The following is a 14,268-nucleotide window of genomic DNA, read 5'->3' as shown; positions in this document are numbered from 1 at the left end:
ACACTGCATTAACCAAATAAAAGACACTCAAACTGAAAGTTGGAACATAGAGGGGTACAGAACTTTCCAACCATGGATTCAACCACCATCAGAATGTTCCAGAAATCACCCTCCAAGGTTAAGAGAATCAAATAAAAAATGAGAAAAACAAAGGAAAGGGGCAACATTAGGTTATAAGTCCTACAATAATTTAGAAATTCCTAGAACAGTGAAAAATTAAAAATAAAAAGAGACAGTAGCGGCAGAGGTTACCTGTCTGAGCACCTACAATTCCATAGAGAGAACAGGAGTGGGTCGTGATTCTCACACCAGCCAAATAGCTCATATACCTTCTCAAAAAGAGTGAGCCATGAGAAAGAATTGTACATATCGATTTAAGCCCTTACACATTTTCTGAACATGGGCTTTTAAAAAGACAAAGACAACTACTGGAAACTGAGAAGCAATATATTCCACACTGAGTCTAAGAAGTGTCCAGTGCAGCCCTTCTAGTCATGGCTACTTTGATAAGCGCTGCAGGTCCAGAGCATTTTCCTCAGCAGGTCCTCCACAGGGTGCACTCTTGGGCAAGGTCATCGAAACTGTTGGACTTCAAAATGCAAGGATGGCCCAGTGACCAGAAACGAAGTCCAAGGGCACGCTGTACTTCCCATCATGTGCTGCTGATCACAGTGCTCCAGAATATGACAGGACAATTTACAAAAACATTTTAAACTCATAAAAATGTGGATACACATAAAGCATAAACAATCTATGCAATACAAAAATGCCAGTTTTATTTTCAGAATTCACGTCTGTTAAGAGCCTCGTCACATAATGAATGGTCTTTCTCCCATCTGCCACCACCTTGCTTCCATTTCAAGAGCGTGTGCACTAATTCGCTTGCACTAATTCCTCATTTCAACTTCAGCTGTCAAATTCTTAGCTGCAATGTGGGTGCTCTTAGTGTTACCAAAATGAAGAAAATATTTGTGAGAGAAGCGCAACATGTAACACTAGCCTGTCTGGAACTATACCCTGGTCAGCACAAGCTCCAGATACCTCCTTTCCTTATGATAGGCAATTAGATTTTCTTTTTTAAACTTACTCTTCTTCCCCACTCTGGGCATTTTTCTGATGTGGCCACCCTGGGCAAGCAAGACAGAAAAGGCTTCTATCAGCCTTGTTTCTTTAGACACAAAACTTGTAGTGAGGTTTAGTGATCAACATTAGCTTTGGACTACATGAAATGAGGCTTCATCTTAACAGTGTAAGCAACACGCTACCCATGGCAAGAAGTCAAACCCAAGTCCAAAAGCCCTTCCAGTTTTCTCTCTCATTGTTTGAAAGTGAAACATGTAATTCATTAAATTTCAGTTATATACTGCTATAAAATGGGTCTCAGAAACTTAGGAATATAATTACAACCTGTGTTGCCAAGCAATATAGGAACTCAGAATAGCCCATATCAGAACTGTTCAGGAATTACCAACGCCTTCCTTGGGCTTACTCCATTTGCTTCCTGTGAGTGGTGCACATATCTCTAGGGATTTGGCAGCTAACAGAGGCTTAGTTCTTTCCACATATTCCTGAAAGTTGCTAACAGTGCAATCATAAACACAGCTTCCTGGGAGTAAGCTCCACTTAACAACATGAGTCGAATTCTTAGTGGACCTGCTTAAGACTGCTCTCTAAGAATTTTAAAACAAGCAGAAGAAAAATATGGCCCAACCAGATTTTCAGAGGAACCTATTTTTTTAGAACACACATATTCATTGAGCACTGAAAACCCTCCAAGCATGAACAACTCTCTCGGCCTAATCACTATTTTTGGCTACACACTGTGTGGCACGACTGATTTTTAAAAAACTTCAATGTAGACCTGAGCATCTTTTGTTCAAACCTGGGTACAGTACATGGCTGCTTTTTGCTTCACCATCTAATGCCAACAGTCAACCTTCCACATTATTTTAATAATAATAATATTTAATTCTACAAAAAGTCATTACATTTCTTAAACAAAAAAGGGGAAAAAACTGTACCAATAGGCACGATACAACCTCCACGAAAGCAGGTTAACACTGTTCTGTTTATTGCCTCCTGACGTCTCTCTGCGTAGTGTCCACAAGTGGTGTGTATTTAAGGTCCAAATGCCGGTAAGCAGCCAAGTGAAGAAGAGGAGCCAGCCAGAGGGGTGGAGATCGGAGGGCAAAAGGGACCTGCTCCCTTGAAGCATCCAAACAAAAGCAGCTCTGCACAGACATGCTGCACCCACCCTCCAAAAGCCATCTTTCCATTGTGAAGATTTTGCTGTGTGAGTGTGAGTGTTTTAAGGAAGAGGTATTTGTATATCATTCTTTATCATTTCAATTCTGTATGGACCCCAATAAAATACTTAAAGGAGAAGTGGGCGAGGAGGAGGAAAGTGTGGCTATTAAAACAGACCCACAGCTGCTGTTTTGGTTCTTTTATCAAATTTAATAAGAAAATGCACAGCCAGAAGTATCAGAGTTGGGAGAGGAGATCACCAGGCATTCTGGAAAAGAGTGACGAACCAGACAGACAAAAAAAATAAAAATAAAAAATGACAAAACAAAGCAAAATACAGACACATACATAAGGGCCTGAGATCCACATATTCCTTTGAGGCCCTAGATCAGATTCCCATTCTGGCTGAGCCTTAATGGAAGAAAAGCGTCCTACATTGTTTCCTGAAATGAAATTCAGTCTTTCTCTCTCTCTCTCTCTCTCTCTCTCTCTCTCTCTTGCTCTTCAGATGTCAGGCTACTTTAGATTTCTATGTTTTCTTTCAAGGTGAGTTACCACAAACAGCAGTAACATATTAAGGTTACTCCAAAGCAGTTGTGAAATTTGCAACCACTTAGAACCCTCCTCCACACCCCCTCCCATGTTTTTCTGGGTAACGATTAAAAAAATAAAGATGTACAGAGGTCTAAGTTTTTATTGTTATCATTAAATAGTGCAGGGGTATGTTTGGCCACTGTTAAGGATGCAGGCATGGAGAGGGGAGTGTTGGATGAGTATGTTATTAGAAATGTAACAGTAACATAGCATATATCTTGCAAAAAGGACTAAAACACTAACAAATACAAGTCAATGCACATTTTTTAAACTAGTGTAATTCTTCTTCACATTGGATTAAACATTATTTTGTACACCAAACAAGAACAGTGCTGTTTATCTTTGCCTTCCGTGCAAGAGGGAAACAGGCCACTTCTGCCATCAATAAGCATGAATGGAATTTTTACAGTTTGTTTGCCCCAATTCCACCCCACTCCAGAATTAAAATGATTTTTAACCCTCCCGTGCCCATAAATTCAAGTTCTCTCTCATTAAGGAAGCTTTTGGTTTTCTTTTAAATATAAACAAGTATGAAACAAACCCGTTTGCTAATACTGGAATGGCAGAAGTTGCAGGTTTGCTTCAAACAAGCTCATGTTGATCTAACAAACACTGTACCCAAATAAAGCATCTCAAGGGCTGGAGCCTCCAAAGCCAACATGGTCTGTTTGGGAGGGATTTGAGCCTGCCGATCTAGCTGAACCAAGGGGAGGAAATGCTGGTCTTTCGTGCCTTGGGAAGAAAACAGGCTGCCCCAAACCCACCCCTGACTCCTGTAAGGCATATAGCCAGGGACACACAGCAACCTATTTGGACCCAGCTCCAATAAAGTGGAGGAATGGCTTGAGGACACATTAGTTCACAGATGCCTTTGGAGTGCTCAACACAACCTTCGAGCTCCCAACGTACATTGTTAGGCTGAAACAGTACTCTACGAACACACATGCTCTGCAGTGGATGTTACGATCACAGTGGCATCCCTAAGTGGAAATAGAACTTTAAAAAAACCCCCAGAAATACAGGCTTTTAAAACTGGGTATCGCAGTTGGCTGGCAAAAATATAAACTAAAAATGATGTCCTGCAAGTTTAATAAGTAGCAAAAGCAGCATTCACAGAACATGCGTGTTTTGATCTTTCTCCCCAGGTTAAGCAACCCTCCCCAAATCTCCATGAGTCACTTCCGATAAACAGCACTACAAGTTGGTTGTTAAAAAAAAATGTACAAGAAAGTTGGTCATATATATATATACACACACACACAATTGTGGCCTCACTCCACCAGGAGCTTAATCTCATTGGCTATTAGCTGGTTCATGTTGAATAGACCCTCCGGGAGCTTGGTGAGCAACTCTCTCTCTGTGGTTTCAGGGTCGCTGTCGACAGAGCTGGAGCTAGCACTCATGTTGTCGACAGTGGCGCTAGCTGGAGGGCCCAGCTCTGGCTCGCTAGTCTCGCTAGCCGTGGACACCACAGAGAGTAAGGACATGCGCCGCGTCAAGCGACCGGGGGGAAGGAGCGAAGCGGCATAGTCCGCTATGATACCAGCTACGTCTAGATTACAAGCCTTGTCAAAGGCAATGAAACCTACATTTGCATTGGCCTCGCAGACGTAGAATGAGCCATCATCCTTCATTAGGAGGTCGATGCCACAGACATCCATCCCCAGGATGTTAGACACCTGGATGGCCAGCTGCTTGCCTTGTTCACTCAATGAGCACATCATCCCTATGCCACCTGGTGAAAGAAAAGGAAGATCAGTCGTAAGTGTGTTGAGCTGTATTAAGCTTTGCAAGCTGAACTGGCCTTTAGTAGGGGTGCTTCCATGAAAAGCCATGGATCAGAAAAACAGGTCTCAGTACTTGTATGGCAGTATGGAGAAGGGGAGTAGATAAACAGCTCAGGGGAGGACACTACAAGCTTTACTTGAAAGACAGAAAAATGAAACTAATGCTTTTAGAGATGTAAGATTTCAAAAAAGTTTGAGGTCATGCAGGGTGGGAATCCCACTCTTCCTCCCCCCCCCCTCAGGTAAAAATCAGAAATTTTGGGAGAAATTTAAATGGATATTCTATTTTCTTACCAAATAGGTATTCACTTCATTAGTTTCACACAAAATATTTGACATATATATGAGGTTTACAAGGATAAATGCCTTCATTCTATAAAACTGTCAATATATGCAGGAGTAAAGGCAGAGAGAAAGACACAAGAGTGATGCAAACAGCTTCACCCTGTGCTAATTAGCATATGCAGATGCTTCTGCCAGCAGAGAGGTAGGAAAAACTAGATGAGAAATCTCATCTACACATTTTATACTGAGTCAGTACATTATACTACACATACACATTTTATACTGAGTCAGTACATTATCTGGACAGACTCTGATAATACAGTAATACTAACAGCATGTCTGAATAGAGATATATTCTCCAAATTCAAAAGTGAGTCATGAAGCCTGTGGATTTGGGTTCCAGATTCTAGCAGTTCTAATGATTTCTGAGTGCTCTGTTTTTTTCAAGGGGGTGCCCATACCAGATATATCTGAACGTATGGGTCTGCATGCCAAAGACAGGAGACTCCTGAGTTTAACTGTAACACTGCCAACATTGAGCAATACTGTATTGTCACCACGTAAATTACAGCATATTATTTTGGACTTTAGTTGTATTTAAATTATACACATAACCTTGACAATACACAGAAATTATCTATAAATAAATCGAAAAAAATAAAATATATATATGTAATTCTGACCAAGGCCCCAGAAAAAGGATTAAGATGAAGATTTGGAGGTTCCCCAAGTTTGTAGAAAAGTCTCAATTTATAGAAAAATCATTCAGGCAGATGCTGCAACAATCCCAATAAATATTGCTAGGACAAAAGCAATATCAGTGTGTGTGTGTGTGGGGGGGAGATACAAAGGAGGGCTGAGCCCCGATGGGGAGAAAACAACAGTGGCAGCTAGGAGGAAAGAGGGGTAGAAATCTGGAGGATGGAGTTTCCCTTCCCTCACCAGTTCCTTGAGGTTACATATTTTTCATTTTCTTAATTAGGTCTTCTTATAAAAGAATAGCTATTCTACATTCTGATGAAGAAAACTGTCTTTAGAAGTGTTTCACTAAGTACAAAAGATACAGGGTGGGATTGGAATCTCATCTTTAAACCGCTCCTGCGGAGCGGATTAAATAAAAGGGTAAGGGCTGTTGGGGAGGAGTTAGGGTGGGCCTTGTCCGGGATAAAAACTCGGAGGAGCGAATTAGGAGCCGCAAAGCGAAGCGAAGCGGCTCCTGATTCGCTTCTCCGAGTGGCACTCTAGGGCCAAGGGGCCAATTGGACCGTCTCCTGGACACTACACTGCACACTCTCCAGTCCTCCCGAGCTGGATGGCCGCCAGGGAGGAGGCTCGCCCCACACCGGTGGACTCTGGGAAAACTACTTTCCCTCCGTCCAGCGACTGCCCTTGCCCGCCTTCCAGGCCGTCACCACCCGCGCCCTTCCCACTCCGACCCCGAACGTCCATCCCCTGCCGCTGCCGCCCGTGCCTTTCCCACCCACCCCCCACTTACAGATCACAGCTCAGCCGCCTCTCCCCGGCGCACTCCACACGCAAACGAGACCGCCGGCGAGCCGCTCCGCAGCCAGCAGCCCGCCCAGGCATTGCCGGCCAATCCCAACATGGCTGCGCCCACCTGGAGACCACTGCAGAGCCGATCACACGACCGCACCAAGGCGAGCTGTCACCACCCGCAACGAGCTGCATGGCCGCCCACTGCCCACCTCGTCTTCTGGATCCTGCTGGTGCCCTGCCGCGCGCCAGGCCCACGGTGAGTCTCGCTGACGGAAGGGGGGCCCCACAGTGACACGCGGCAGCCCAGAAAGCCATGCCCGCCCAGCCACCCGCGGCCACACACACACACAGCTAGTGCCCACTGTATTTAAACCACAGCGGGCTTAATTCCTTGTAAATAAATAAGTAAACAAATAAAATTATTTCATTTCCCTGCCTGGGAGCTTGGAGGGGTATCTGCTGGTTGTATATCAGGAGATGGTGCTATGTGTTGTGCTTGGTGACAGCCAAGCCTGAAGCTCTGGATCAGCTAGGCAAGGGGACACATGAAGATGTTAAATGATCTTGGGGAGAGAATTGCACCCTGCAGAACCTCACACTGATTCTCCCTGATGGTGATCCTCTGCCCTTGATTGCAGATAAAGGAAGTCAGCTACTGAAGGGCTGTCCCTCATATTCCCACATTGATGAGGCAGCAAGCAAGAAGCTCGTGGTACACCATGTCAAATGTTGCTGTGAAATCGGGCATCAAAGAAACGCTGACCCGCCTTGGTCCAGCTGTCTCCAGAGATCATCCATTAGGGCAACCAGTGCTGTCTCCACTCCATAGCTGGGGCAGAAGCTGGATTGGAAAAACTCCAGGACTAATGCATCATCTGGGTACGCTGGTAAGCCCGCTTGGTCCGTGACAGCCCGCTTAACCACCTGACCCAAAGTAAGAAAGGGGAGGAGTTCGTAGTCCAGAGCTCTGCAACATGGAATAAAGAGAATACAACCAGTCCTGAAGAGGACAAGGAGATTGACCACAATAGGGAGCCTCTGCAGGCAGTTCGGAAAAAAACTGAACGGCGAAGGGCGAGACAGTTCTCGGGGCCTTTGGAGCTCCAGAATAGATTTCAGGCCCTTGCAGAGGAGGTGCAAGGGTCAACAAGGGAAGAGGTCCCAAAACAAACTCTAAGACAAAGGGAAGAGGCCACGAGGACAGAAGGAAATGGAGTTGAGAAGAAAAAAAAAAGGAGAGTACTGGTAATTGGAGACTCCCTGCTAAGAGGAATGGATCGCCATGTGGCTGGGCCCGACCCCCTAACCCGAGAGGTGTGTTGCTTGCCAGGGGCGAAAATTAAAGATGTTTCAGAAAGGCTGCCCAAACTCCTCAAATCTACGGATCGCTACCCATTTGTGATGGTCCATGTGGGAACGAATGACATGTCCCTGAATACCATCGCTCCTATTAAAAAAGACTATCAAGATCTGGGGAGGAAGCTCAAGCAAATGGGGGCACAAGTGGTATTCTCTTCAATCTTGCCTGTTAAGGGAAGAGGAATGCGTCGGGAGAGGAAGATAATGGAGGTGAATCACTGGCTGCGTAGTTGGTGCCGGCAGGAGAGATTTGGTTTCTGGGACCATGGGATAGGCTTTCTTGAGGAAGGCCTACTAGCACCTGATGGACTGCACTTATCGAAACTGGGGAAGAATGTGTTTGGCAGGAACCTGGGGAGATTCATCAGGAGAGCTTTAAACTAAAGCCACTAGGGGAAGGAAACGTTCAACATAGGGAGTGTATGGAAGGAAAACGATCGGAGGCAGCCCAACCGGCAAGGCCAGCTCATAGGGAACCAAAAGTAAAAGGATTCAGATGTCTTTATACTAACGCCCGAAGCATGGGCAATAAAAAGGAAGAGCTGGAACTTCTCATGCTGGTGGAAAGGTATGATCTAGTAGGCATAACAGAAACTTGGTGGAATGATTCTCATGACTGGAATGTAATGGTGGATGGATATGAACTGTTCAGAAAAAACAGAATAGATCGAAGAGGTGGAGGAGTGGCACTGTATGTGAGGAAAGGGCTTACCTGTCAGGAAATTCTAGTGAAGGAGAGCATATCTACAGTGGAAAGCATCTGGGTGAAAATAAGCGAGGGGAAAACAAACAGTGTGGTGGTTGGTGTCTGCTACCGACCGCCTGACCAACGAGAGGATGTGGATGCTGCACTTTGTGAGCAGCTTGAGAAAATATCCAAGCGGCAGGACCTTGTCATCATGGGTGACTTCAATTTCCCAGATGTGTGCTGGGAAACTAACTCTGCGAAGCGTCCTCAGTCATGCAACTTTCTGACCTGCCTGGCTGACAATTTCATTTATCAAATGGTAGATGAACCCACAAGAGGTTCAGCCATACTGGACTTAATACTGACCAACAGGCAAGAGTTGGTGGATGAGGTGAAGGAGGTGGGGACCCTAGGGGGAAGTGACCATGTCCTCATAGAATTCCTTTTGAGATGGGGAGCCAAGGAAGCTTGTAGCCAGACGCGGATGTTGGATTTTCGTAGGGCAATCTTTAATAAACTCAGAGACATGATGAGTGTCATACCATGGACGAGAATGCTGGAAGGGAAGGGAGTATGTGAAGGGTGGGCGCTACTCAAACAAGAGCTATTGCATGCTCAATCAATGACTATTCCAGAAATACGAAAACACTGCAGGAGCTCTAAGAAGCCTATTTGGATGAACAGAGAACTTCAAGAGGAACTAAGAAAGAAAAGGAAAATGTTCAGGAAATGGAGGAAGGACAGAGCTCTAAAGAAGAGTACCTACAGGTTACTAGGCACTGTAGATCAATCATCAGAAAGGCCAAAGCTGAGAGTGAGCTAAGATTGGCCAGGGAAGCCCATTGTAACAAGAAAAGATTTTTCAGTTACGTGAGGAGCAAATGTAAAGTAAAGGAGGCAGTAGGCCCGCTGTTGGGTGCGGATGGACAAACTCTAACAAAAGATGCAGAGAAAGCAGAAAGGCTTAGTGCCTATTTTACATCTGTTTTTTCCCACAGGTCAAAGTGTTTAGGCATATCTAGAGATGGCTGTAGCCAAAGGATAGTGTCTGGGTGGCAGGTTAACATGGATAGAGAGGTTGTCGAGAGGCATTTAGCTGCACTGGATGAGTTCAAATCCCCTGGTCCAGATGAAATGCACCCGAGAGTACTCAAAGAACTTTCCAGAGAACTTGCACAGCCCTTGTCCATCATCTTCGGAACCTCTTTAAGGACTGGAGATGTCCCGGAGGACTGGAAAAGAGCAAACGTTATTCAGATCTTCAAAAAAGGGAGGAAGGATGACCCGGGAAACTACAGACCAGTGAGTCTGACCTCTGTTGTGGGGAAGATAATGGAGCAGATATTAAAGGGAGCGATCTGCAAACATCTGGAGGACAATTTGGTGATCCAAGGAAGTCAGCATGGATTTGTCTCCAACAGGTCCTGCCAGACCAACCTGGTTTCCTTTTTTGACCAAGTAACAGGTTTGCTGGATCGGGGAAATTCGGTTGATGTTGTTTACTTGGATTTTAGTAAAGCTTTTGACAAGGTTCCCCATGATGTTCTGATGGATAAGTTGAAGGACTGCAATCTGGATTTTCAGATCGTTAGGTGGATAGGGAATTGGTTAGAGAACCGCACTCAAAGAGTTGTCAATGGTGTTTCATCAGACTGGAGAGAGGTGAGTAGCGGGGTACCTCAGGGTTCGGTGCTCGGCCCGGTACTTTTTAACATATTTATTAATGATCTAGATGAGGGGGTGGAGGGACTACTCATCAAGTTTGCAGATGACACCAAATTGGGAGGACTGGCAAATACTCCGGAAGATAGAGACAGAGTTCAACGAGATCTGAACACATTGGAAAAATGGGCAAATGAGAACAAGATGCAATTTAATAAAGATAAGTATAAAGTTCTGCATCTGGGTCAGAAAAATGAAAAGCATGCCTACTGGATGGGGGATACGCTTCTAGGTAGCACTGTGTGTGAACGAGACCTTGGGGTACTTGTGGATTGTAAACTAAACATGAGCAGGCAGTGTGATGCAGCGGTAAAAAAGGCAAATGCCATTTTGGGCTGTATCAACAGAGGCATCACATCAAAATCACAAGATGTCATAGTCCCATTGTATACGGCGCTGGTCAGACCACACCTGGAGTACTGTGTGCAGTTCTGGAGGCCTCACTTCAAGAAGGACATCGATAAAATTGAAAGGGTACAGAGGAGAGCGACGAAGATGATCTGGGGCCAAGGGACCAAGCCCTATGAAGATAGGTTGAGGGACTTGGGAATGTTCAGCCTGGAGAAAAGGAGGTTGAGAGGGGACATGATAGCCCTCTTTAAGTATTTGAAAGGTTGTCACTTGGAGGAGGGCAGGATGCTGTTTCTGCTGGCTGCAGAGAAGAGGACACGCAGTAATGGGTTTAAACTTCAAGTACAACGATATAGGCTAGATATCAGGAAAACGTTTTTCACAGTCAGAGTAGTTCAGCAGTGGAATAGGCTGCCTAAGGAGGTGGTGAGCGCCCCCTCACTGGAAGTCTTCAAGCAAAGGTTGGATACACACTTTTCTTGGATGCTTTAGGATGCTTAGGGCTAATCCTGCGTTGAGCAGGGGGTTGGACTAGATGGCCTGTATGGCCCCTTCCAACTCTATGATTCTATGATTCTATGATTCTATGATTCTATGATTCTATCTCAGGAGCACAAGATGCGACTCAGGGTGGTAGTTGATTGGGTCTCATGCATCCAAGGATGGCTTTTTCAATAGAGGACAGACCACTGCCTCTTTTAGACCATCCAGGAAAGTCCCTGTAGACAGAGACAAGTTTATTATTTCCTGGAATTGTCCTCCTATCTCCTCACTGCTCTTTTTCAAGATCCACAGGGATCTAATGAGCATGTGTTAGTTCTCATTGTCAACCTCAGTGTGTGCAAACCATCTGAAGCTGCTAAAACTCCTCCCCGAATGTGGCCAGGGGGCCTCCAGCTCCATTACTGTATTAAATGTTGGGGGGAAGATCAACATTTTACCTGAAAAATAGCTAGAAAAAGACTCACAGCTTATCTCTATCTCTGACTGGTTTGTTCGCCTTGCAGTCCAAGGGACTCGCAAGAGTCTTCTCCAGCACCAGAGTTCAAAAGCCTCAATTCTTTGACGCTCGGCCTTCCTTATGGTCCAACTTTCGCAGCCATACATTGCAACTGGGAAGACCATAGCCTTGACTAAACGCACTTTTGTTGGCAGGGTGATGTCTCTGCTTTTTAGGATGCTGTCTAGATTTGCCATAGCTTTCCTCCCCAGGAGCAAGCGTCTTTTAATTTCTTTGCTGCAGTCCCCATCTGCAGTGATCTTGGAGCCCAGGAAAATAAAATCTGTCACTATCTCCATTTCTTCCCCTTCTATTTGCCAGGACACTCTCATCTAGTGAGTTGTTAAGAAGTGTTGGATCCCGCAAAGCATTCCAGAATCCATCAGAATCCAAGTCTGTGCAAGGTAGTCATAAATGTGTCTGCCACTTATGTGTGTGGGGGGGGGGATCCGCAGTTGGACCTTCATAGCATGTTGGACCATGGCACTGCATTTTTAGCTATCAGATCCACTGTGTCAAAGATTAGATCCAGGGTGTGGCCTGCTTGATAGCAACAAACTGAAAGACCTCCAGTGTGGCCATGGATACCACCAGGTTTGGGCCCTTTAGCACATATTAGTCACATTGAAATAATTCTTTAAATAATATTAGCAAAAGAAGGCAAATACCACTATGTACAAGCATTAGGATTTGTCCATGGTTCATTTAGCCTATCTAAGATGACCATTGGGCACTACTGTGCAAGGTCCTTCTCCCCTGAGGTTACAGAACACATTTTAGTTGGTGATTTCCCACGCATCAATAGAGAGGCAGGAACCGAAAATTTGTTTCACTTCCTATCTCCCAAGATGTTCTTCTTCCAAGAATCAATCACTGCCTAAAACTTAAAACCTCCTCAACAAAAAGCACTGGAGAGAAAACAGTAAAGCCTCTCCCCAAACCAACTTTTAAAAAAAGGAAGCAGAAGAAGTGACAGAAGAAGCAAAACTTATTATAGATATGGGTCTAATCTGACTAACCTGTAGTAGGGATCTCCATCCATCTAAGAAGTACTATACTGTTGTATAGTATATAATATGATGAGGACAAGCTCAGGGAGGAATAAGATATCCTCTGTAACCTCAGAAGGACCCTTCATGGTAAGTGCCGAATGGTCATTCTCCCGCCCCACAAGCAGGGGACACCTTAGTGGGACCTTCTAAAGCAGCCTGTGAATCTGCCTCATCAATCACATGCTGAAGAACTAGCCTACCAAAGCTGATGTCTGGCAAGCTTTAAATGTTGATTCTGTAATGTTTATTAAAGGTGTTAGGTTGGATCAAGTGCACACCTGCTCCACTGTTGTCCTATTGGTGAAGACAAATTGGCGTTCCAGAATAAATATTCCCATGATGTAAGTATCTTCTGACTGTTTCAGTTATTAATTTATTTGTTTGTTTGTTTATTTATTATTTTATTTTTATACCGCCCTCCCTGAAGGCTCAGGGCGGTTCACATAAAACAGAACAGGAAAAATACAGAGAAGTTAGATTAATAATAATGAATGAAATGAAACAACAAGCAACATGGAACCGTAGAAAAATTAAACATTAAAGTAACTCATACTGATAGCCCAGTGGGTTGGGCAGAACTGCAGTGGGTGCCAGGAGGAGGCTTAGGAGGAGGGCCCTTGGGAAGTGATGGTATAGGTTGACCTCAACCAAATTCCTGGTGGAGGAGCTCTCTTTTGCAGGTCCTGCAGAAGTGTTCAAGTTCCGTCAGGGCCCTGATCTCCTTTGTGAGCTCGTTCCACCAGGTGGGGGCCAGGATGGAGAAAGCTCTGGCCCTGGTTGAGGCCAAGCGACCTTCCCTGGGGCCAGGGATCACAAAGAAGTTGGAATTGCTAGAGTGTAAGGGGTGTAATGAGGATCCTGACAATTCGGAATTGCTGTTCAGGATCCTTGTTACCTTACAAGAGTTGATGGCCAGATTATACTAAGTTTTTTTCACTCAGACATCTTGAATGAATGCAAAAATATTATATGACTTTCGAAGGAGTTATTTGGAATTGAAGGACAAACCACTGAAGAAAAGCTTGGGCTTTGACTATATAGATACCATTTCAGCTTGACCTGTTGATTTGACTTATAAACTTTGAATAATAAATTGAAACAGACATAAGATACTTACATCGTGAGGGTCTTTATGTATTCTGGAACACTGATTGGGTGGGTTTGTCTTCGTTTTTGGACTTCTCGCACCGGCTCACCTTCATTTTCTCACCCTATCGGTGAAGGCAGCGTTGGTAGCTGAGCTGAGCTGTGATTCTCCTGGGGCCTAGTTTACCCTGCACTAGATATGTTTCAAGAGCCTCCTTGGTGCAGAGTGGTAAAGCAGTAGACATGCAGACTGAAGCTCTGCCCATGAGGTTTGGAGTTCAATCCCAGTAGCTGGCTCAAGGTTGACTCAGCCTTCCATCCTTCCGAGGTCGGTAAAATGAGTACCCAGCTTGCTGGGGGGGGGGTAAACGGTAATGACGGGGGAAGGCACTGGCAAACCACCCCGTATTGAGTCTGCCATGAAAATACTAGAGGGTGTCACCCCAAGGGTCAGACATGACCCGGTGCTTGCACAGAGAGGATACCTTTAGGTATGTTTCAACAATGCAAGCTCTTAGGTATTCGCCAATAGAGGTCGCTGACAAGGCCTTACCCTTAGTTGGTGAGGAGAAGGAGATGAATCAAGATTTGGACTTCCTA

At 44.9% G+C, this 14,268-nt stretch overlaps 1 protein-coding gene across 23 annotated transcripts in view; it reads right to left on the bottom strand.

Moving 5' to 3' along the window:
- Nucleotides 1–14,268, bottom strand: part of RIMKLB (ribosomal modification protein rimK like family member B) — a 105,528-nt gene that overhangs the window by 14,110 nt on the left and 77,150 nt on the right. For all 23 annotated transcript variants that reach the window (XM_077346080.1, XM_077346090.1, XM_077346084.1 and 20 more), the window contains exon 7: nt 253–4,576. In XM_077346080.1, the coding sequence (XP_077202195.1) occupies nt 4,113–4,576 (464 nt within the window). In that variant the 3' untranslated portion in view covers nt 253–4,112. The remainder of the gene's footprint in view (nt 1–252; nt 4,577–14,268) is intronic.

The sequence above is a fragment of the Paroedura picta genome, chromosome 7 (assembly GCF_049243985.1).
Source record: "Paroedura picta isolate Pp20150507F chromosome 7, Ppicta_v3.0, whole genome shotgun sequence".
NCBI lineage: Eukaryota > Metazoa > Chordata > Lepidosauria > Squamata > Gekkonidae > Paroedura > Paroedura picta.
The sequence above is the reverse complement of the archived record's forward strand: the minus strand, read 5'-3'. Positions and strand labels throughout refer to the sequence as shown.